Here is a 23787-nt window from a genome sequence, read left to right as displayed (position 1 = left end):
TAATCAGATGTTGCTTTCTGGAGCTGTGGCTCTCCTCACACAGTGGTGCAACACTGCTGTATCTACCCACTGGTAATTATACTGTGCTCAGAAACAAGGGAGCTATACCAGAAAGTTTAATATACTCTGAATTATTTTTCTTGCCCACTATTTTTAAAGGATGCTATATGCATTTCTCCTTTATAGTATATCATATGAGCATTTTAACCCTGTTAGATAGGCCACTCTTTCTAAATAAGTACTTATCAACATCCAAGTGCTTTGAAGAAAATAAAGTCATTTATTGTCAAAGCATCCAACATACCCAGATAAACTATAAAGTTGAATAAAATCTTTTTTAAGGGAAAAAAAAGAAACACATAACTATGCAGACTTCATTTCACTGGCACAAAATTACACTTTGTATTAAAAGGAAATACATATTTACAGAATTGAGGACATTCTGCACTGAAGTCCATAATCATTTCATGATACATGCACTTCCCCCTTGGAAACTTAAATAGTGTCAAGTCCTTTTTTAATTTTTTTTTTGAAAGAACACAAACTGTCATCAAATGCAGAAAGCATTGCATCCTCCTTCCTTTTTTTTTACTTTATATCTAAAATAAAAATTTACCCTTACATATAATTATTACATCTAAACCATAAGTGCTTAATAATTTAAGTAGAAAGGTATGACAAATGCATCAATATGTTGCAATATATGACATTTTAAAAAATGTACTTTATTAGTTTTAAAGTTTTTTTATTTTTATTTATTTTTTGGGGGAAAGTGAAAATGCGTGCATTCGAACAGAAGAAAGAAAAAAAATCCAACCCTTCCCCCTCTTGGTCTGGTATGCTGCAAGGTAAAGGCCTACACTTTCAAAAGTGACTAATGACTTGGGGTGTTTGTTCAAAAGGAGACACCTTCAAGAGGCCTGATTATCAGAAAGTGCTAAATACCTGCCTTCTGAAAATCAAGGGCCAGATAGATCCTCCGCTGATGTAAATTATCACAGCTCCATCGAAGACAATGAAGGTAGGCTAATTTTGGCAAGTGGGGATCTGACCTTGGTATCTCAGGTCGGTTGCTAAAAACAACCCCCCCCCCCCAAAAAAAAAAACCCGAAGAAGAGCTCGGGGTAAGCTTAGGGTGACCAGATGTCCCAATTTTTTAGGGACAGTCCCAATATTCGGGGCTTCTTCTTGTATAGGACCCTATTTCCCCCCACCCAGTCTCGATTTTTCACACTTTCTATCTGGTCACCCTAGGTAAGCTCCTCTCTCTCCCCAGCAGATCAAAGATAGCACCTCACCCACCTTGTCTCTGAAACACCCCAAATCAGCTTGGAAAAGGTAGGCCCGCGGGGATCAAATCCCCCCCTGCTGTGACTGCCCTGGAAAAGGCCCCCAGCGATGGGCAGAGGCGGGCCGGGGGGGGGCCGTTTGGCTGCTGGGAGGGTGTGTGTGGCCCTGTCACTATACACGGGGGAGCCCCCCCCCCCGCACACGTCCCCATTCAGTTGTGGGAGGTCATGTGCCGGGAGAGGTGGTGGCGCTCGCGGAAGGACTCGTTGCAGATGGGGCACTTGAGCTTCTCCTCGCGGCGGCGCTTGACCAGCGGCTCCATGGCGTACTCCTTCTTGTGGTGCGAGCGCATGTGGTACACCAGGTCGGAAGTCATGCGGAAGGAGGCGTTGCACTTGGCGCACCAGTTCTGGGCCGGCAGGCACAGCGAGGTGAAGGAGGGCGGCAGCAGGGTCAGGGCCGAGGGCAGCTGCAGCTGGAGCGGCCCGGCCGCCGACGCCACCGAGCTCTTGGGCCAGAAGGCGGTGGCGTAGAGGAAGGGGCTCTGCTTGGGCGCCCCGCCGGCGCCGGGCAGCTCGGCGCCGCCGGGCAGCTTGGCGGCCAGCGGGTCGGGCGGGTAGAGGCGGGCGGCGGCCTCCGGGCAGGGCTCGCCCAGGCTGCCCAGCTTCGGGGCCAGCCCCAGCGGCGCCACGTGCGGCGGGAAGGCGGAGCGGGCGGGCTGGGAGAAGGCGCTTTTCCGCTCCTCCGCCTTGCCGCCCAGCTGCGGCACCGTGGTGAAGGCGCTGCCCCGCGCCGGGCTGCCCCCGGAGAGCGGCCCGCCCGGCCGGGCGCCCAGCAGCGGGTCCCCGGCGCCGGCGGGCGAGGCGCGCTGCGGCTGCTGCTGCTCCGCCGCCTCCTCCGCCGCCGCCTCGGCCTCCAGCCCGCGCGAGGCTTTCTTCACCTCCACGAAGGCGCTGCGCTTGGCCTCGCCCGTCTCCGGGCTGGGCGGCCCGAAGAGGCGGCCGCTCTCCTCCAGGCCGAAGTAGCTGCCCGCGGGCCGGTACTGCTGCTGAGGGGTGCACACCAGGTCCTCCTTGGGGGAGGAGGGCAGGCGCCCCCTGCCGGCCCCCTGGCCCCGCTCCTCGCCCGGCTCCTCCGGGTATTTCCGCTTGGCTTTGCTGCCCGCGCCGGGCGGGGGGTGCGGGCTGCGGCTGGGCGAGCTGCCGCCGGCCCGGGAGTTCTCCAGCTCGCGGGCCAGGTTGTGGAAGTCCGTGGAGGGTTTGGCGTTGCTGCTGTCCTGGGCGGGGCCGGGGTAGTGCGGGTGGAGCGGCCCGCCGGGCTTGCTGTACTTGTTGGGCCCGGGCCCCAGGCTGGCCGCCGGCTCCTTGCCGCTGTCTTTGCCGCGCGGCTCCTCGGCGGGGCTGGGCTCCGAGCTGGGCAGTCTCTTGGGGCAGCGGAACCGCAGGTGGGCCGCGTAGGGGAACTCGAACTGGAAACGCTGGCTGCACTCCAGGCAAGCGTACGGGGGCGACCCTGCACCGAGACACAACACACAACAACACCGATTAGTCACCGCTCCGGGCCGGCAGCACCAACCCCCTCCGCTAACTCTGGGAAGGGCGCGCATCTTTGCCGGACTGGCAGAGGATGGAGACCGGAGCCCATTCAGTTCTCTGGGGCAGGGCCTGGCTTCTACTCTGTGTGTGGACAGGGCCTGGCAGAATAGGGCCCCAGCCATCGTTAGGGCCGCTAGGCTCTACCGGAATAGTCATATAATAATTAATGACCCTTTATCCGTGTCACTTTTTGCTTTTGAGCCCGTGGAGTCTAAACTAACAGATTGTAGCCCCTAATCTCATCTTGCATTTCCAATATGTTTATAAGTGATGCTCCGGACTACCTAATTAACATCCCTTTAGTCAAGCTAATTTGCTCAACTCAGTCCGCACCTCGCCTCTCTCTAACGTTGTGGGCTGCATATTCCTCACCGGAATCTTTCTCACTGGCATTAAATGGTTTAGATCGCTTCTTGAAAACAAAACAAAAAGATAACCCAACCCAGCTCTTCGGGGGAGATACAGACCCCTGGCCTGGAAGCAGCACCTACCGTTCATCTTGCTGTGGGATCTGGCGGTGGTGAGCAACAGTAATTCCGTCAGTTCTTTCCCATACCAAACTAATAACTCCTCGTCTTTGGCAATCCTGCGTAGGGACCGATAAAACAATTGTCCATTTTTGATGTAAGCTTCTAGGTTCTGTTCTTCTTTATCTCTGGCTGACTGGACCAGACGGAGCCACATTAGCCCTTCGGAGGAGCCATTTGCTGCGGAAGTGTCCACCTACATAAGGAAGGGAATGCAAGAAATCAGAGGCGGCCAAGTATTCCCCCACTCCTCACCCCCACAGACTTTTCACCGGGCTCCGGAAAGGCCAGGCACTGGCGCTTGTCGGAAGTGTGCAAGTCTTGAAAAATACCTGTGGCTTTTCTGGGCCACTGAATCCTGCCAGCTACTATTTAAACGTTTTAATTGATTTGTGCTAGCAAAGGACAATGTGAATGCGGCCTGTTCTCTCCCAAACTTTATAAAGGCACAATTACATGACCACAGCTGCATAAGGTTTATGTGAAGGAAATAATGTAAATAAACCTTCCAGGACTCCAAATGATCACTTCTCCCTCCTCTTTTGTGGGTGGGGGAAAGATGTACAGGGAGAGCAAGGTTTGCTAAAAGAGCATTAAATCCATTAAAATGTTTTAAAAATTGAAACATCTGTTCAGTCTATCTTAAATGCCACCATAAGCGGCAGCTCTGGAAAGGCATCTCCAACCATAATCATCTGGGGTTTTTTTTCCCAAAGGTTTTCGATGCATATGCAAATGACAGCTGATGATGGGTCAATCCTGCTGGCTTTCATCACAGGAGTAGTCCCTTTGAAGTCAACGGGGTTACGGGTGTGGCGAAGGCGAGCAGAATTTGGCCCGATCTGTATTAATCAATCGGCACAACCAAGCGATTAAAAGGGCAATTTGAGTTCTGTATGGAATAACCTTGGGTGAAGTGGAAAACGTTAGTGAATTCAGTCCCCACCCTCCAAAAGTGCATCCTGGTGTCCCAGCGGCTCCTTTGCAAAAGCAAAGGACGCGGGGAGAGAATTTAGTGCGGTTATATCTTGGAACCAAACCATCCTTACCCGGAATATATAAGGGACGGTTCTCTTGTCAGTGGATTTAAGCGCTATGAAAGCGATGCTGTCATACAAAGAAGTATGGCTCAATACACAAGGGCCGAAGATCGCATTTTCCGGGATATCGCAGGTGGTGTAAACACTGGTGAAAATATCCGTCAAACATTGCTGGACTGCCTTGGCGTCTCCATCCCATATACCCCTTTGAACGCCGGTGTCCTCCATCACTACGGGCGGAGAGAACAGGGGAAGGAGACGCGTTACATAACTTGTACTGAGGGCACGGAACACGTTTTGTTTTTTTGTTAATACCAAGTAAGAGTGTCATTGATTTTAGGGGAAAACGAGGATTAAAAACGTCCCACTTAATCGTGACTCCTAATTAAAATGTTTGAAAAACTGACAGCACAGGCAAGCCGCTCTCATCTGTGCAATAGTTAAAAAATAAAGACGGCGTATTGAAATGAATGAAAGGAGAGGTTCGAGGAAGCTGTCGCGGTGATTCATTTATTAGGAGACCCTAATAACAGGAATAATAATAGGTGGCTCTGTGCATTAACCATACACGCGGGGGCTGGGGGGGGGGAGATCTGCATATTGACCCTCTAAAGCTAAAGCAACTTCGAGGAGTTTTTATCCGAGCAAGATTCTGTAGCGCTGATGTGCTGGGTTTTTTCTTCTTCTAAAGAGAGGTCCGGTGCTCTGTTGCACGCTGTGACAGGAGAGCATAGCGAATGGATTTCAAGTGGACTGTCAATGTCACTGATTTCATGTCAGCTAACCTTTCGCTCTACTCTACAAGAGGGAACGTATGTCTGCTCATTATCATAATCCAGCACTTTCCCTCCGAGACTTTAATTAAAAGCCGCAAGCAGAGGTAATTATTTTTTACCTCGACACGCTTATTTATGGATGAGGGTGAATCCCAGTTACCTTGTCATACAAGGGGATAGATTCAATCAAATGTGACTTGGGAATGTGCAGGTAGGATACAAGCAGCAAAGTCTCTGGCTGTGAATACAATTTGTGAAGCGAGTTGTGAATTCTGACTTTCCCATCTATGACATTCCTGCTGTAAAACGGGACTGTGATATTGGCAGGTGTCTAGCGCTGGGGCTTCCCGTTTTAAATCACCCTCGGCTTAGCTTTTTCCCAAAAGTACCGATCCTCTATACTCCGGTTTTTAAAGCCCAGAGAGAGAGGAATAGCTGCACAACGAGTTGGGAATTCTGCCTCCATTTACAAATAGCTTAGTTTGTGGCTGCCTTTTTAAGTGGCATCGATCTATATTATTTGTTTTGTTTTTTTTTAAAAAATATTCTACCGGCAGACTGTATAAACCCCTTTTAAATGGCTTTCCCCCGTATTTTAAGAGAGAACTGTGCCATCAGTAACTTATTTCTTTAGAAGCCAGCGATGGAAGGGCCAGGAAATAGCGGCCCCTAATTATTTATTGAAAACGGGTGATTATAGAATAATATTGTTACTGTCGCTGATTTATCCTCCTGTGATTTATCATCCAATTAAGCACTTCAATTCTAAAACTGATTTAAAAAAACAAAACAAAACACTAGACCATGCCTCTAAAACTGGCATTTCCAAACTACCGGTGTATTTTGCCCTAATCCGTGTCACATTTGTCTCTCACCCAGAGCGAAATTAAACCCTCAAACGTGCAACTTCATTGATTATTCTACGGTGGCGAAAGACACCCCCACCCCCTTGCCCGTTTCGGAGCAGTATAAAAAGAGCATCAAATAACCCACCGCTTCTAGGATTTTTTTAAAAAACGTGCCTGTTTTCTCGTCTCCTTTCATTTCCCTGCAGTTCAGTGATATAGCCTCTCCCTCCCCCCGAGCTCCCTCCCTTGTTTGTTTGTTTATTTAATGTTAAATCCCTTTCCCACAAGCTTTTCATCGCAGTTCTGTGTAACAATACCGGGGAACGCTCCTCTGGAGCAGGGGTTTAACACTAAGAATAACCCCCCCCCTCCACGGGGATCACAGAGCTCCCTGCCTCGCTTCCTCCCTGTCGCCCCCCACTCCTTAACAAAAACCAACCCCGTGGTCCTCTCTTTCTCCCTCGATCCCCTTCTCCACAGCCAGACGCGCTCGCCAAAAGCAAAGCCACCTCCAGTCATTGTTTGTTTCCCTGCACCGAGCGGAGCTCAATGTTCAACCCCCGTCTATTTCTCTTGAAAACTCCTTTCCTTTGTATCGATCTGCCCGGCGGCTTGTCTCCCCCGTGCTTTTTACTGCTAGAAAATAAACCCCGGGAGAAGAAAAGAAACCAACCCCGAGCTCCCCCCCGCACGCGTATTTACTTACCAGGAATCAGGTCAGAATATAATCCCAAACGCCAGGAAACCCGAAAGTGGCCAAGGATGGGCTGCTCTCCGTGTTCCCCCCAGTGTCTATTGTATCAATGTATTTCCATGGCAGTGGGAAAGGGTAGGGCTGCTGTCCTGGGTGCTCTGGGCAAAGAGGTGGAAGGAGAGACAGAAAGAGAAAGAGAGAGAGAGAGAGGGCGAGTTGTGCAGATGGACCCGATGCAGTGACTGACTGGCACACAGATGCACACTTTTTGTTTGCTGCACATAATCTGCCCAATGACGCGTGACAGCCCACGTCCCCTCCCTTTAACTCTTTAGTAGGCTCGGCGCTTTCCCTGCCTGTCTCCCCTCCCTCTCCCCTTCCTGCTCGCTTCCTGGAGGTGCTGCCCGCCCCCCACCTTTTCCTTGGGATCCCAGAGCCCAATGCTTTGAGAGCATCCTCTCAACGCACTTTTTGCGGCCTAAGAATAAAAGAGGAACCTTTTATTTTAAAGGAATGACATGAAAACCTCTTCAGCATGCTTTTTATTATTACGATGATGATTGTGACTTTGGTATGTGTGGGCAGCAAGAATGTCTAGCCCAACTGCAGCCTGGATCTCAGAAGAAGGAGAAACATTCCCAGTATAAGTCTCCTCTTAGAGGCTCTCACCGTGAGACTGCGCTCCCATTACAGATGGTGATCCTGGAGAGGGGAAACTCCTAGATACTTGCTTGGATTAAGGGGAAGAATTTAACCCCTTTCCTTAGTCAGCAAGCATCACTCTGAGGCTGTTAACTAGGCTAGGACGAAGTTTAACGGTAGGTGGGGGGGGGGTATTTAGATGCCCCCGTGTTACAGTAACCCTTCTTATTTCATTGCTAAACCGGCTATGTATAACAAATGATCCTGGCCCAATAGCCACCCTTCTAGATACACACAATCCCTTTGCTCGCTCTGAAGATAATCTTCACCTGTTTGCAAGTATCTCGCTGCATTTACAATCCACTCCCTGGCTTTGGGCCCCGTGCAGTTGCAGAATTTTTCCTCCTCTTGTTCATTCAGCAAAGATCCCTTGCTGGGGAGGTATTCTCTGGATCTTTAAAGCCCTGTGTGGAATTGCACAAACTATTAAACTTTGGGATCTAAAACGAGCGAGACAGGACTGGGACTGTCGGAAATGTTACTATTCAGCCAACGGGGTTTGGTCTTACAATGCAAGGAAGAGCCTTGGCCCTGACTTTGGCTTGCAAGTGTCTGTCCAGGTCATAGGCTATTCTGTGGTCTATTGGTGTCGTTTTTCCTTTCATTTTAGAAACCAAAAGATCCTCTTGCCCACAGTAAGATGGGCTTGGCATTCAGTTTCCTCCAGGGTGAATGTACTCAGGGTCCTTCCCCTGGGAGCCCCTCTCTTCTGCAAAGAGACTATGAAAGATACATGCAATTTTTTTCTAAAATGAAATATAATAATATAAAAATAATAAATCCCCTCCACCCATTTCGTCTGGGATATTTTCCGGCTCTCTCGCTGCCCTGAACCTTTCTTCTTTAGTCCTGGAATAAACAAGGGCCTTTCCTCTGAATAAACACGTTTTAGCAGTAAGGAATAGCGAGGAGGGAGTTAGTCCAGGCTCTGCACATACGGGGCGGAAGATGAAACGTTATGAGGGGAGGGTAGTGATAGCAGGGCGGAGGGCGGGGGTTCCTCTTTTGGCTGGATAGCAGTGTCGTAAGTTGACACCTTGGGTCACCTCAGGAAGGGGTTCTTGGGGCTGGCAGTGTGGCCGAGAGCGCAGCAAAAGAAGGGACCAGGAGAACTCCTAACCCACTGACCTGCGGCTCCCTGCATCCCTCGCAGATGGGAGGCAGAGCAGGATGGTTCTGATGGGACAGCGCCCTGCTTTGTCACTGACCTCTCCGCACTGGGGCGAGGAGAATCCCTGAGCTCTCACATGGCTTTGTCCCGTCGGGAAGCCAACTCAGATCCGCTTGGTACACCGCAGCCATAGGTGAAAGCCCCTGGGGCAAGTTAGAGAGAGAGAATGAAATTAAACGGCTTAACATGGACTGCTTTCCCCTCCCCCCTTCTCTCTGCCGCCTCTGGCTTTCCAAAGGCAACGTCTTAAACCCCAGCTCCCTTCAGGTCCCCTTTAGACCATTAGCTTTGGTGATAATGTGCCTCGCCTGGAATAGACTCCCTGGGGGATTCTCGTCCACACATTCTACATCCACTAGGTTATGGTTGTGTTTAGCAGCCCCTCTTCCTACTAGTGACACCTAACTCTCCTGCACTGGGTTATCCCCCCCGCCCCAGTACAAAAGAGCCCCAGAGAAGGGGATCCATAAAGCCCCATCAAATAAACCACTTTACTATGAGAAGGGAAAATCCACACACACAAAAAAGGACCAGGCAGAACTAAAGCAAACTTGCAGGGGAACCGCAAGTCCCTTCTCCCTGCGCTAGGATGAGACGGAGAAGGGGGGATGTTTGAGGCAGGGTTGGCAGCAGCAGCGAGAGGAATGGCCCCTAGGTGTGAGCGCCTCGAGGCTAGATACGGATTCCGCAGGGAACCGCGGTCCATATCAAAGGCACCAGGGGACTGCTTTCAAACTCCGCCGGCCTGTATTGACGCTTAAAAGCGAGGCTAGTACCTTCCCCAGCTGTTATGGAGGCTGGGCCGTCCGGTGCTGCAGCTCGCCCTTTCCCTGCCTAACCACCCTTTTGGTTCACATTATTGCTCTCTTTTTAGAAGCGGGTACAGCCCTTAGCCCGTTAGCGAGCCCGCCTTTCTCAAAGCTTTGGGAAAGTTCCCAATAAGTTTTGCATTTTTATTTGTACAGGAAAAGGTCCTTTTACATGGTCACTATACGGATGGCACCTTCAGAACAAAGACTGGCTGTTTACCAGTTCCTCACCTATCTCCATCCTTTCCAACACAACGTAGATGAAAAGAAAGAAAGAAAGAAAGAAAGAAAGAAAGAAAGAAAGAAAGAAAGAAAGAAAGAAAGAAAGAAAGAAAGAAAGAAAGAAAGAAAGAAAGAAAGAAAGAAAGCATTTCACAGAGGCGAATAGAAATAGTTTGCAATCAGGGAGTTGGATAATGGTTGACTTTCAAATTCACTTATCCTCCCCATAATTACGATTTTTTCTGACATTAGGATTAAAGGCTGCATATAATATGCTTTCAACATTTATCTTATTAATTCAACAAAACCCTTCGTCTCCTGGACGAGAGATTGACATAACATTACAGATATGGGAGTAAACACAGTTTAGGCATTAATTCCTGCCTCCAAGATTTTTTCCCTGTGTTTTAAATGATGCTGTTCTTGCTTTGTGATATAAATTGTCCAAATGACCCTCATTAATAGGGGAAAGAGAAAATGTACCCGTTATTTTTATTTGCGAGAATTTTAAGGTACCCCACGGTACATAAACTAGTTTGAAATTGCTTCGATAGTATCACTGACCGAAATTCCCTGACACTAAAAAGGACTGTTAAGATATTTGTGTGCATTTATCCAGCTTCGAATGCTACTATAAAAGTGAACCCCAGTCAACAGCTTCATCTAAGCCTCACAGAATAATAGTTTTATACCCAGAACCGGCCCCTTTTAAAGTTTGTGTTTCCAATTAAAATATTAAGTGAATAGTCATGCTAAAACAAAGCCAGTCCCCTTCCCGAAAAAAAAAATCCTGTGCCTTTAGTTTTGTACAGTCTTTGGCACATTAGTCCAGAAAAAAAAGCAAAAAATAAGAAAGCTACAATATCTGTTTTTTATTTAAGAGATGGCTATTTTTCTAAACTAAATGGAAAGAAGCTTCAAGATAACTGATGTGGGGGAGTGCCCGTATGTGTAGTGGGCCCAATCCTGCTCCAATTGAAGTCAATAGCAAAACTCCTAATGGCTTCAGTGAAAGCAGGATCGGGCCCAATTGCATAAGTGGGAGAAATGTGATCAACCAAAATCATATTAGAGATTAAATTCCCTCCGCACATCCTGTCATAGGGCATAGCTTCAGTGTTACTATGAAGCTCAGCAAGTGACTTTTCAGTCCTCTTCTGTCATACAAACGGTGGGAGAGATCCTGCATTATTTACTGTAGCAAGTTTCTCCTACAGTCTAAATATGGACTGCAAAAATTGGGCTGGGAAATTACAGACACTTGCTGTGAAGAATCATCAACACATAAAATGAACCAGGCCTCTCAAGGAACACCCTAGAAAGCTCTCTTTTAAATCAAAGTTTGAATTCAGTATCTCAAATTAAACCGCACACAAGCAAAAACAGGGAAATGCCTCATTTACAGAAAAACTTTTTTAGCAGATCTCACCTTGGTCATCAAGTTCAGTTTATTTTAGCCTTTGTAATTAGCACCAAGCAAGTATGTGTGGCAAAACATACGAGGTGCATAAAAGTAGAAATGCATTTTTGGTCTACAGAAGCAACTTGGTTTTCTTAAAGAAGAGCTCTAAGACGAACAATGCTACCCTGAAAGCTTCTTTTAAAGGGGTGGAGTAAAAGTGAATGACATAGATGGTCCCTGCTAGGACAAATTTTCTTCACTTAGTCGAGTAATCCCTGAGAATGAAGGTAGCAGGATTTGGCCTTATGTTTAATAGGCATTAGTGAAATAAGAATTTTGCTGCGACTCAGGATTTTCGCAGTACACATGCTCTGCTCTGAATTGTCTTCAAATTTCTGATTTTAGCAACATTCAAAGCAATCCCGCTCTAGTTTAGCTGCGTGTCCATCAGGTAAACCATTGCTGAGTCTATGTACGGCTCTGACACTAAAAAGGCTACATTCAAGAACCTGTGTTCTAATCTATTGCCACGGAAGAAGAGCTTTTACAGAGTCTGTTAGGGAGAGGGACGGTTCATAAGGCCCTATAGTAAAACCGGGACAGCGAGAATAGGTCAAATCAAAAGTAGTTTTAATGTAAATCTATACTCATGACTTCAAATGCATGCAACTCGTACTGAATACATGTGCGTGTGCAGAGGACATACCTAAATCTATATGTGCGTGTCTGGGTCAGAGTAACTGTTTTATATTCAGGTAATTTGGTGCATTTCAGTAACAGCTGTCAAGGAAATACTCTGGACCGTCCCGTTTATGCTGCGTACTCTACCCCAACAGTTGATTATCTTTGTTTTCGCAGTTAGGTGGTCATGAGAAAATGATCAGGGGAAGGTCATCAATTCAGAACACGGACAAGCAACCCCATTACAACTAATGGTGAGTAAGCATTACTCGTGCTAGAAATTGTTGGCGCTCCTGTGAGTAAGGCTTACTCCTGTTTTTAAGGCCCGGCTTGACAAAGCCCTGGCTGGGATGATTTAGTTGGGGTTGGTCCTGCTTTGAGCAGGGGGTTGGACTAGATGACCTCCTGAGGTCTCTTCCAACCCTAGTCTTCTATGATCCTTCTATGATTCTATAATTCAAACCAGGCCCTTCCCAAATGCCTCATTGTGAAATGGTCCGCTGTGAGGGGCAGATATCGAGGCGGGCGAGGAGAAGCACTAAAGGAGGATGAAATGTTTGAATAAAAAAACGGTAGCATCCATTTTAAATATACAGTATGCTAAGCTTTTTATACTCAGCGTATTCAGATGTAAACTACAGGAGCACTGGCTATTTAAACTGGCGGTTTAGGTTACATGATTGGGAACCCGGGCTTTTTTGTAGTGGATTGGAGCCACAACAATCATTACAAAATATTTACGTGGGGCTGATCTTGTAGTCCCTATACAGATAAAAGTCCCACTCTTAAATAATAATATCTACAGCACATTGCATCGCATAATCTTGTTTCGGGGCCTTAGAAAGGTAGGTAGGTAGGTAGTATTATCGCCATTTTACAAAGGGGGGAACTGAGTCACGGAGAGACGTCACGGGACTTGAACACTCTCGCTCAGCAAGGCAATAACAGTGGCAGAGCAGAAAACCAACTCAAGCCTACTGACTCCCAGTCCCCTTTAACCGTCAAACCACACTGCTCAGAAAAGTTTTCCCTTCCACGGTGTTTTTTCTATGCTCATGCTCACCCAGGGATCTGAGGAATGAAATAAAAGGTGATGTTGGTGTCTAGCTGGGAAAACACATGGTGAGCGTTTGCAGTGGACATTAATTTTGGTTAATTGTAAAGATGACTTTGGGTTCTTGAACGTGCTCTTCAAAGTCCAGGTAGAGATAAGGAAAGACACCGATGACATGGAATCAGTTAAAAACACGTTGGCAAGATTCGTCAAAAATACAAATGAAGAAGATCTGAAAACCACCCCCACAAATAACACAATCTTTGCGAAAGCTAAGAGGAGACAGAGAGGTACATTTGACCCCTGATATTTTAGAAAGAGTCAAGAAACTCCACATTGGCATAGTCTACATTCTAATAACTTAGCTTGGACTGCACATAAACTAGAGTCCCTAGGTATATTTGGGGGATCGGGAATGGCCAGAAGTGGGTACTGGCGAGGTAGTCATTTTGGGTTTGTCTAGACTAATTTGTGGGCCTGTTTACACTTGAATTAATTGAGTGCTAATTAACTCGAATTAACAAACGTCTTAATAATGGTGAGTCAGTTTCATGAACCTACGCTAGTCAAAGAGACCAGTCTACATCAGAATCTGTCCTCCTGCAGTGTGTGCTTTACCTTGGTGCTAACCCACCTACCAAAATATCTGAGTGCCATAAAGATGTGGAGACACACACACACACACACACACACACACACACTGTGTATTATTCAGATTCGTCAATACGTGGGTTAGAATCAAGATGTGGAATATATATTACTTAATATGGAAATACATGTATGTGTGTGTGTGTGTTTATATGAACGCTCCTCCTCGGATTGATTTCAGGTTTATGTTATTTCAGTCTGAAGCTAGGGAAAAGAATGGGTGCTCAGCGGGATTAGTTGATAAGTAGCAGTGAGAACAGAGTGCTGGACCAGATACCGCGCTCTTTCACCGTCTTTCTCTGTCGCCACAAATAGGGGATGTACAGAACCAGCGAGACATTTGCACCGAGGGAGAATTTAACCAGGTCTCACTGAGCTTGTTACCCGCAGGGGAATGACTACAGTCTGTGTGTGAGGCGAGGAAGGTGAGACCCCGCTATCTGCAAATATTTGCAATTCAAACCCAGCGTGAAGAATATCCTTGACCCAATCGTATTCTTAGCTACAGTCAGGGAGAAATCAGCGGGTTGTTGCTATTATTGGAAGCCTTAAGCGTGCATTCACGTTTGCCTTTTTCAGCTAGGTAATCAGTCATGTGACTATTTTTTCACACCACGTGAAAAATGTGCCATTCACAAGAAAGAGGAATGATTTTTTTTTTAACAGTAGCCAATGTTAAATAGCCAGCCCCCTATTCTGATTCGCTGGAATTCAGGGAATGATGGGATTTTGGTAATCTCAGTTCCTAATCAACTCGTTGGCATTAGTGCTTTAGTTCCCACTCCCACTGACTTATTGTCATTTGTCCCTATTAAGCACTAATTGATAGACCCCAGCTTTTAAGGAAACAGGGAAAAGTCCCACGCCACATATTGTCTGAGTTGTTACTGTAATTATCACACATGCCACTTTGCTGGGCAAGCAGTCTCCTGCCTTTTGTCAGATCACGTGTTGTTCCCTATACTGTATGGGCGATTCCCTACCCCTGGTATCTCAGTGACAGCCTGAATGCAAAGCTAAATCCGAATGGAAACTCTAGTCCGCGTTTTCATGATTTGGGGAGTTCTATCTGGCACATTTCCTGCGAGAAACTCCCCTCGAAGATTCTAACAAATGAAGGATGGTATTCAGATAACCCAGTGAGGCTTTTGATCCTGCTTGTTTGACTCATAATTGACGTTAAATCTTGGGGGAGGGAGGAAGAGAGAGATTCCTAAATCGTGGGGACACTGGGTAAGATATTTAATAATAAATTCAAACGACAACTGGGCAATAAAGTGGAACTAAATGGGACTGATTTGCTAAATAATATAGCTGGGAGCAAAAGAACAGCGACAGGGCACTGGATTGCTGAAATGAGCACGTTATTATTATTGGCTAATTGTCATATGCATTAAACTTTATTCAACATGATATCAGGCACTGGTATGGGAAATGGGCAATATGTGTGTATAGGGAGTAAATACACCCATCCACATAAATACACATAAATGCACATACACACACATTCATATATGTATATGAGTTAATATACAGTAATGAATAGAATAAACATAATAAAAGGGGGAGCTCTTACTAACAGGAAGAAAAAAGTAGTTGAAATAGGTAAAAGAGGGAATTATAAGGCGTTTCCCTAAGATTTTGCTCTGCCATAGTAAAAGCAGAGCAGAAAATGAAGTCTGTGTAAAGTGAAATGGATTATTTTCTATAATGTAGTTTGCCCACCTAAAAATTACTTACCCTTTTAAAAAGTCACACTCAATTAAAGATTTTTCTTAGATGTAAAGTTACCATGGGGATGAGTATGATAGGCAAGCTAGATAGATAGGCGGGCTAATCCATCCCTATCCATGTCAAATAATGCTTCCTCCCCACCCCCGATTCGTTAGAATCAGATCAAATCACTGCATACAGACTTGTAGTAAAAAGATCTTTCTTTGTAGATTAATAGATTTTAAAGTCAGAAGGGACCATTATGATCACCTATTCTGACCTCCTGCGTAACATAGGCTATAGAATTTCACCTATTTATTCCTGCATTCCCAGTTGAGATAGGGCCTATCTTTTAGACCTGGTCCTGAAAGGCCTTCCCTCCTCCATCTATATTTCAGGGAGAAGGGAAAAAGATGCTTTTGATTCCCCACTTCCGAATGGTAGATGCTGCCTCAAATCTTGCTGCTTCTCTTTTCAGTGAGGTGAGAATAATGGAGGCCCAAGGAAGTATCTATTTATTCCTTTTACAAAATATGCACCCATCAATCATGTCTATGCATTTTTATAATGAACTACACTAATTAAACACAAATAACCCCTGGGAAAAGTCTAAACCTAGGGAAGAAACTCACCTCAACCATACCTTTTACTTATGCTAGGCTTGAGGGAACATAAAAGCTTTTCAGGCTTTGTTAGAAGTACATTGGAAGGAAGCTCTAGATCCCCGGCCCTAACACTTGATTATGTCCTGCATCCATCTACTATCATTCAAATCTGGGGACTTCTAGGGAGGGTATCTCAGCTGATCTCCAATACTGCAGTAGTTAAGGAAATAGGTGGTATCTAAAATAACCAGAATACAAACAATATAAGGCTTTATAAAGTAAAATCAAGTGAAGTGAATCCAGAAACAAATTGGTTGCCAGTGCAGTCTATGGAACACAGGTATAATGTGATCCATACATCACATTCCACGGGGGGGAGGGATAGCTCAGTGGTTTGCGCATTGGCCTGCTAAACCCAGGGTTGTGAATTCAATCCTTGAAGGGGTCACCTAAGGATCTGGGCAAAATCAGTACTTGGTCTTGCTAGTGAAGGCAGAGGGCTGGACTTGATGACCTTTCAAGGTCCATTCTAGGAGATAGGATATCTCAATTTTTTTATTATTATCACACTCTGCTAAGTAAATGGATTGTTTCTTTCTGCTGCAGCTGAAGTTTCTGAATGCTCCTTGAGGGAATCTCCATGGAGAAGAAATTACAGCAGCATCTAATTTGGAGGTACAATAGACATGGATAACTTTATTTGGTCACAACCTCTTGGATACATGTGGGAAACAACTCTTCAGGCTGTTGCTCTACCTGAGAAACCCAGGAGCAATCAGAAGTTCAAAAGGCCTCCTAGAGTTTAGAACCACCTACCCCTATAAGAGAGGAAACAGACATTACATGTTCCACTTCTTCTGGATGTTTCCCCTCACCCCATTAGCATCACATCCATCTTATTTTGAGTTTTGCCTCAGGCATCTCAGTCTCATCTAAATCCCTATTTTAGTTAAGCACTGGGTAAGCAAACATGCTTCACTGTCCAGCTTTTATAAAAATGGGATAGAGAGAAGCAGTTCATCAAAATCCTCCTAACACTGTATCCAAACCCTTTCAGTCTGCCCAACAATAGTCTTGTATACACTTCTGTTTCATGGGAGTGGGAAGCATGTCTGGGAGATGTAGGTGTCCCACAGACACGAGCAGTGTCCTTGGTGGCTGCATTAATGGGGGTGGTTTGGATTATGGCTAGGACATTGACCTGGCACCCGAGATGTCTGATCAAAGGAAGAGGTCTCTTGTTTAGACTGATGTCTCGCCGTGGCGGAATAGTCTTTCACAAAGGCATGGTCATCACTTGGGGGAATGCATAAAGTTGAGGTAAGTATCTCAGGGACAGATGAGCCCATAAAATGGACGGGTGCATTTTGGAAGAAAGTGACTTGAGACAAAACACCACACACATTTCTCAATGTATTTGTTAAGTACTTATAAGCATGCATCACCTGGGCCTTAGAGAAACATTACCAGTGAGCAAGTGGCTATTTAAATATCCCCCAGTCTATTGATAAGCACTTCACCAACATTTGTGTAGAGGAATTATTTCAACGAACAAACACTTACTGACAGTTCCACGCACCATTATGGAAATGTTTTAAGTAGTCCCTCCAATGCTTTTCTTGAATTTGATGCTTTGCTGAAGGACTAGTCCCACTACACAGTCCCCTCACCCTTTTCTCAACTCACCTCCAAGACAAGTCCCACATTCTCATTCCTTTTATATTTCCCTTCCCCCTAATTGGCCCCCATTCTGCCATACATGTCAATGATATTTGGAAAGATGTCCCAAATTTTCATTTGAAAAACCATGACTCTCAAGCTTACTCTCCACAGACTCAGACTTTTACTAAAACTCACTCCCACAAAGATAAAACAATCTCTGTCCCAACAACAAAAACATAAGGCACCTTAGATCCCTCATACAGGTTTATTAAAGCCCTCTCTAATCCAATGTACAGAAAACTACAGAGAAAGATCCAAACCATGGACACCTTCTCCTTTTCTCTCTGCTATTTCTCCAGCCCCCAACTGCACTTCAACTTCACGTGAAATGCTTCCAGCATGCTTCAGACCTGAGAAAAGCTTAGCAAGTGCTCAGTAATTATTTAGCTCTACAAAAATTTATATTCGCCAAAGCATTCAATAAATAATAGAGACATGATTGGAAAATGCATTTACCAAACATGTATTAATTATGACCTTAAAACAATTGGGAGAAAATGTAAGCCTGAGATTTTCAGAAGTGATTAATTATTTTGGGTGTCCAACAGTTTGAATTTTCAGCAAATGCTGAACATCTGCCTTCTGAAAATCAAGTACCTTTAAGATATGTAAAAAATGGCTACCAACATTTAAGGAATCCAAAATCACTAGTTTTCTTTTGAAAATCTGTTCCTACAATATTTACCTGGTAGAAATACTAAGGACAGTTTGAGAAATGTGAAAAAAAATCACTGGTTTGTTAACTGCTTAAAAAATGCTAAACAAGAATTTATATGTTGATATGGGGAATGTCTCCCCAATGGTGGAGAAGTATGTGAGATATTGAATGTGGGAGGAATTGAAGGGGAAGTGCCTCTAAGGCCAGAGTCTATGCTAAATCCTGCTGTGTCTAAAGGTTCATCTGCCCTAGAAATTCAATGACCTCAACTCAAGGGCCCTGGTTACATTATCTCCAATCATTGTTAAAAGCATGTAATATAGATGGGACCTTTACCATGACCAAGGACCATGTTCCTTGACTGTCTGGTGCAATTTGGGGACACAGGTAATGTCTTCAATGCTTAGATACAAGTGATGAGCATGTAGAAACAGAAAAAAACATAGATAGATAGCAACAGAGGGTCCTGTGGCACCTTTGAGACTAACAGAAGTATTGGGAGCATAAGCTTTCGTGGGTAAGAACCTCACTACTTACCCACGAAAGCTTATGCTCCCAATACTTCTGTTAGTCTCAAAGGTGCCACAGGACCCTCTGTTGCTTTTTACAGATTCAGACTAACACGGCTACCCCTCTGATAGATAGATAGATAGATAGATAGATAGATAGATAGATAGATAGATAGATAGATAGATAGATAGATAGAAATTGAGTCATGCTTTAAGGATGTAAGTGCCTAGCTGTGTGTAATCAGAACACTGACAGAGCTGTGTTGGTCAGAAGCACTGGGCCTTGGTCTAAATTTGGTCCTATTGAAGATGACAGTAAAACTCCCATTGACTCCAACGGGAGCAGAGTGAGGCCAATGCTGAGTCCTTTTGAAAATCTCACTCATAGTATAGATGTGCCCTAAAGCCAGGGAGGGGAGGCCACCAGCAGCCTGACCCAAACATCTCCTTGAGCAAAGCCTGGTGGCCACCCTGCATTGCGTGGCTTATTAGGATGCCACCATCAGAATCTCCCAGCCTGGATTTATAACCGTGTAATCTTCAGTCCTTGCACAGGTCCGCATCCCAGCCCACCTAGGGGATCACCTTGATTTCTGAACATATTTTGATCCTACATGATGACACCTGCAGCCTGTGAACGAGCAATTAACTTCCCTTCCCACCACAGCCTTAAGGGCTGAGAAACCTGATGCAGCTGCTTCAGCGAGTGAGAATTCCTGAAGTTTTCAGACGTTTGCTAAACTTTGGGAGAAAAGAAGGGGGGAGGGGAAAGATGCGGGGTTTTCCAGCTCTGGCTTTGCCAGAGCAAGTTGACACAGGGGGTGAAACTTAAAGAGATTTATTTTCTCTAGTCATAAATCTCATCCCGTTGTGCCTCTGACCAACCAAGCATGATAAAGTCCTTTTCCATAAAGTATTCAGTATTAAAGCCACAAAGCTCACCCAATCAGTAGCCATCTGCTTCTACCATAACTGCTGCTCCAGAAGCAGGGAAAAGCAGCCAGGAAAGAAAAGGCACCACTGTTAGGGCTCCGGGACAAATGAGGAGGCGCTGAATAGCAGTTGAAACCTTTAGTTTGCCTTGTATATCTGTATCTATAGAGACAGAGGAAGAAAGGAAGCATTATATTGATACAACAATTGTAAAACAAAAAAAGGAAGAGGCATCTAAAGGGCAATATAGCATGCATCAGAGGGCCCCACATAAAAGGGGTGCTAACAGATTTATAGAAACCTTTAATTGGTTTTCAATTGAAACATACAGAGGGTGAGGCAAAACTGTGAAGAGTGGCGAAATGTCCTGCATTAGTCTTCTGTGTACGGGAACGATTTAATGTGGCCAAATAATTTTAACTGGTTACCCCCCCCCCACGCCCCCAAAAGTGTCTCTGCCTGATTGAGAGCGCTTTTCCTCCTTGATCGTCCAAAATAACCAAACTCCAGCAGAAACGCCGCTTTCAATTTGATCACCAGCTGATTTAGAATGTAGATTTATTTTTTTTAAGGAATTTTAATCAGGGTTCAGAGAATTGCTAAGTGGCTTCATGTATTTTGCCTCGACAAATGCACACTGCGTTACAGCGATCCAGTGGCAATTGTCAAAAAGGAGAGGGGAACAATAAGCACTTCCCTGCGATGCACACTCACCCTGGTTGGTTTAATAATGCGACCCCGGCACAGTATTAATCTGCTGCCAACAATTAACGGTGACAATGTTGTTTTAACCCATTTCTGCTCTTCGTAGCAAGCAAGCATATGAGACTCTGTTTCTTGCAGAATTCTGGATGCTAGTTCGTTCCATCGAGTCATTCATTATTTGGACCCTTCGTTATCTTCCTTGGTACCCTAATTAATAAAATCAAAGGCAATGGTGCATATTACGATGATGAGAGAATAGAAGACGGTTTTGAATAAAGCCGTAAAAGTGTGTGTGTGTGTATTAATTTAACTACACGATGGAGAAATCTCAAGCAGTGCGATAACCAACCCTTCGTTGGGCAAATCCCAACTCGTTGGGATTACATGGAGTAGTTTGTTTCACCTACTGGGCAACCCAGAATGGCCCATGCAACCATCTAGCCAAACACCGTATCCAGCTCCGAATTAGGTCACTTCACTCAGAAGGCTTTGAAAATGATCAGTTAAATGAAAACAAGCATGATATCAGCACCATGTCTACTTAGGAGTAGCCTACCCCTCCCCACCACATATCCACCACTCCCAGGTAATTATAGGATGAATGATTGTGTTATTTGATTCCATAACAGAAATTTGTTTGGTTGAAATACACATCATATTACGTTAATGGTCTCTCACCGCGCTCCCCCCGCCCGCCCCGTTTGCATCTGAACATTTCTCTAACGAGGCTAAAATCAGACTGAAAAGACCCCAGTCACATAAAATGTAGTAGGTCAGAAATGGCATTTGTTCGTGTAAGGGATTAATAGAGGCATTGTATAATGCTGCTTTCCAGAATTACTCTCGGGATTAAGAGGCAGATATGGCAAGGGGACATATTTTGTATTCACTATCCATCTTGATTAATGTTTACTGGAGGATTTGGGGGTGAATACTTAGTGAACCGGCTCTGACACTTGGGTGAAAGCAGTGGAAGGGAAGAATTATTATTTTTAGCTGAGCCCTGGTAGGGAAGCACAATAAGTGGAGTGGGAATCCAGGGAATAACAGGAGAAAGAATAATCTCGCTGGTCTGATCGGCGATGCTCTCGGACTTTCCAAAAGTTGCATTCAAACACTGGGATGGAGAACGAAAGGGGGAAGCGTTCACTTTAAATATGAGAGACACACGGAAAGTCAACTTCTTCGGGAGTGCGGATTTGTGCATGTGTGTGTGTGTATTGTCACCATCTCAGGTTGCCCTCCATAACAAACCCGTTATGCTCAAGTCCCTTGCCCCCATGGTTTTCGCCCAGGGGCTGGCAAGCCTATTTTCAGCATAGGATCTCCATTGCCTTTCGGAATTTGGCTCCACACCCAAAGCAATAACAGCAACAAACCTAAGCCGGGCCTAATAGAAAGCATCCCCTGTAACCTCATCCCCTCTGGTTCTCAGTACCGGTCTCGTCCTCACTTAGGTTCGGATGAAACGGACTGAGTCCAGTTGCGAAGGAGAGCGGTGTCCATGGCACACGTGCCTTCATCCTCAGCCCCATTGTGGCTGGAAGCCCAAGTCCCTCCCCGTTAGGAGGAGAGAGGAGGGGTGGGGGGAGGGTGCTCCTCCTATTAGGTCATCCGGTCCTTCCCCCTGCCAAGGCAGGAGTGTTGTCTCCTCGATAATGTCTAAAGAAAGCTGGAGGAATAAAATGAAAGAGGGTGTGTGTGGGTGGGTGTGTGTGTAAGAGAGCTAAAGGAAGGAAGGAAGGAAGGAAGGAAGGAAGGAAGGAAGGGGAATGCGAGTAATAAAGCAAAGAGAGGGAAAGGAAGGAGGGAGCGGAGGAGGAGGAGAGCCACCCTGGTGCTGCAGGGGGAGCCGGGGAGCCAGGGACCCCAGCCTCTCCCGGGACGCTCTGAAGGGAGGAGGGAAGCGGATCCCGTGGCCGCCTGCCGGTCCCTGGAGCGGGCAGAGGCGTCAGCCCGCAGCGCCGCGAGCACTTCAGCCACCGCCGCCCTCCCCCGCAGATGTCCCCGCTTACCTCGCGCGCCGGGCAGGGTGATCGGGGGCCGGAGCTGCGGGTGGAGCCGCCATCCGGGAGCCGCCTCGTCCGCACGGGAGGACGGGCCGGGCAGGAGCCGGGGCGAGAGGCAGCGGCGGACAAAGAGCCGGGGCTTGGGTGGGAGGAGGAGACGCGCCCAGGTCCCCTCCACGGTGTGAGCTGGGGGAGCTCAGCGAGCGGATGGCAAGAGGGGAACCGGGGGAGCTGGAGGGACAAGCCTCGGCCCGAAACACTGCCCGGCGTGGGGCCAGTTTTCTCCCCCTCGAGGAGCAGGAGAAAAGCAAAACAGAGCGAGGCTCTGCAGAGGGAAACAGAGAGGCACAAAAAGTTGGATGCTGGTGCTTTTCAGTTGCCTCTTGTCTGCCCCTGTTATTCCTACATCGACCCCCCCTTCCTCCCCCCAACAGTAACACACACCGTCCACAACAGTCAAAGCGTCTGGGAGCAAAACTAGACTCTTCGGGGCAATGCAATGTTCCCCTCGTTTAGCCCCGGCAGCATAAATGTTCCCTGTTTCCGATGGAGGGCAGAAGAGGAAAGACCAAACAGAAAAGGCTGCCAAGGGGGATGAGTTATGTAGAGCAGCACAGTTGGCTTCCAGTGTATTTTGGAAATTTCTTCTCTAGTTCCACACGCAATGATTTTGCTAATTTTCTTTTGTTTAGACTTAAAGCCGAGCCCGACCTGATTAACGTGGGAACCTATACATTAAGCAGAGCCAGTGGTAGTGCTAAAGCATTTGAAGAACCAGCTGGCGTTAGAACTGGAGCGTAAAAGAAAAAATAAAGGCTTCTCCGTTGGCATAAGAGTGAAATTGACACCAAAATGATTTAGTCACGGATTTGATCTATGGGCATGGGAAGGAGAAGACACCACTTTATTACCCTCCACTGCACCATTTTTGTTTCTCCTGCAGAAATGTGAGCTAGATGGAATTTTATACTAAAGGCAACACAATGATGCCATGGTTTTCCCAAGCAGTATTGTGTCCAGCAGCGCTGTATTATGTAAAAGATCTGGCATAATACTTAGTGGCACATCTGCTAGGTGTGAATGGCATTCACTAGCCAAGGTTTTCTACTAAATGACATGCCAAAGTCCTGACAGTAATGCCCAATGCCAATCTGCTGCCAGTCCAAATGCAAGCCCAATTCAAGGATGGCTTCTTTCCACACTGGCACCAGAAATATAGGAAACAATGGCTTTAGATGTTAGAGATGAAAGTGAAGCTGCACATGTGAAGCACCAAACAGATGTATCAGAAAAGGAGATAAAGTTGCTAAGAGTCATTTAGTAACACAGCATATGGGGGATATAAGGACTGTCCATGGTTGGGAAAGGAAAGGGTTAACACCCTTCATAGTCCCAGTACAAATATGTTAGTAGATAGTTTTGATGTCAGACAACAGTAACAATAATCCAGATACTGGGTCTCATTCTCCATGAA

The 23787-nt window shown here is 46.1% G+C and overlaps 1 protein-coding gene across 1 annotated transcript; it reads right to left on the bottom strand.

The window, feature by feature from the left end:
• Positions 1-257: 257 nt before the first annotated feature.
• PRDM8 (PR/SET domain 8) lies at positions 258-22854 on the bottom strand. Its single transcript, XM_042856273.2, has 9 exons — positions 22320-22854; positions 20314-20511; positions 19609-19761; positions 8601-8786; positions 7742-7876; positions 6783-6928; positions 4462-4682; positions 3377-3608; positions 258-2802 (listed from the first exon to the last, which is right to left on the bottom strand). Exons 7-9 carry the CDS (start codon positions 4678-4680, stop codon positions 1502-1504), a joined length of 1752 nt encoding a protein of 583 aa, XP_042712207.2. The 5' UTR covers positions 4681-4682; positions 6783-6928; positions 7742-7876; positions 8601-8786; positions 19609-19761; positions 20314-20511; positions 22320-22854; the 3' UTR covers positions 258-1501.
• Between the last annotated feature and the right edge of the window lie 933 nt (positions 22855-23787).

This window comes from Chrysemys picta, chromosome 5, assembly GCF_011386835.1.
Source record: "Chrysemys picta bellii isolate R12L10 chromosome 5, ASM1138683v2, whole genome shotgun sequence".
Classification (NCBI taxonomy): Eukaryota; Metazoa; Chordata; order Testudines; family Emydidae; genus Chrysemys; species Chrysemys picta.
Note: the sequence above shows the minus strand (reverse complement) of the source record. Positions and strands in the feature narration are given on the sequence as shown.

What these genes read in the sequence shown, in the direction of transcription:
- PRDM8 (XM_042856273.2), bottom strand. Translation starts at nt 4,680, where the DNA reads ATGGAGGACACCGGCGTTCAAAGGGGTATATGGGATGGAGACGCCAAG. An exon ending in CCGTCCCTTATATATTCCGG is followed by an intron (nt 3,609 to 4,461) that starts GTAAGGATGGTT and finishes TTCCTTATGTAG; the next exon opens with GTGGACACTTCCGCAGCAAA. An exon ending in ATCCCACAGCAAGATGAACG is followed by an intron (nt 2,803 to 3,376) that starts GTAGGTGCTGCT and finishes GTCTCGGTGCAG; the next exon opens with GGTCGCCCCCGTACGCTTGC.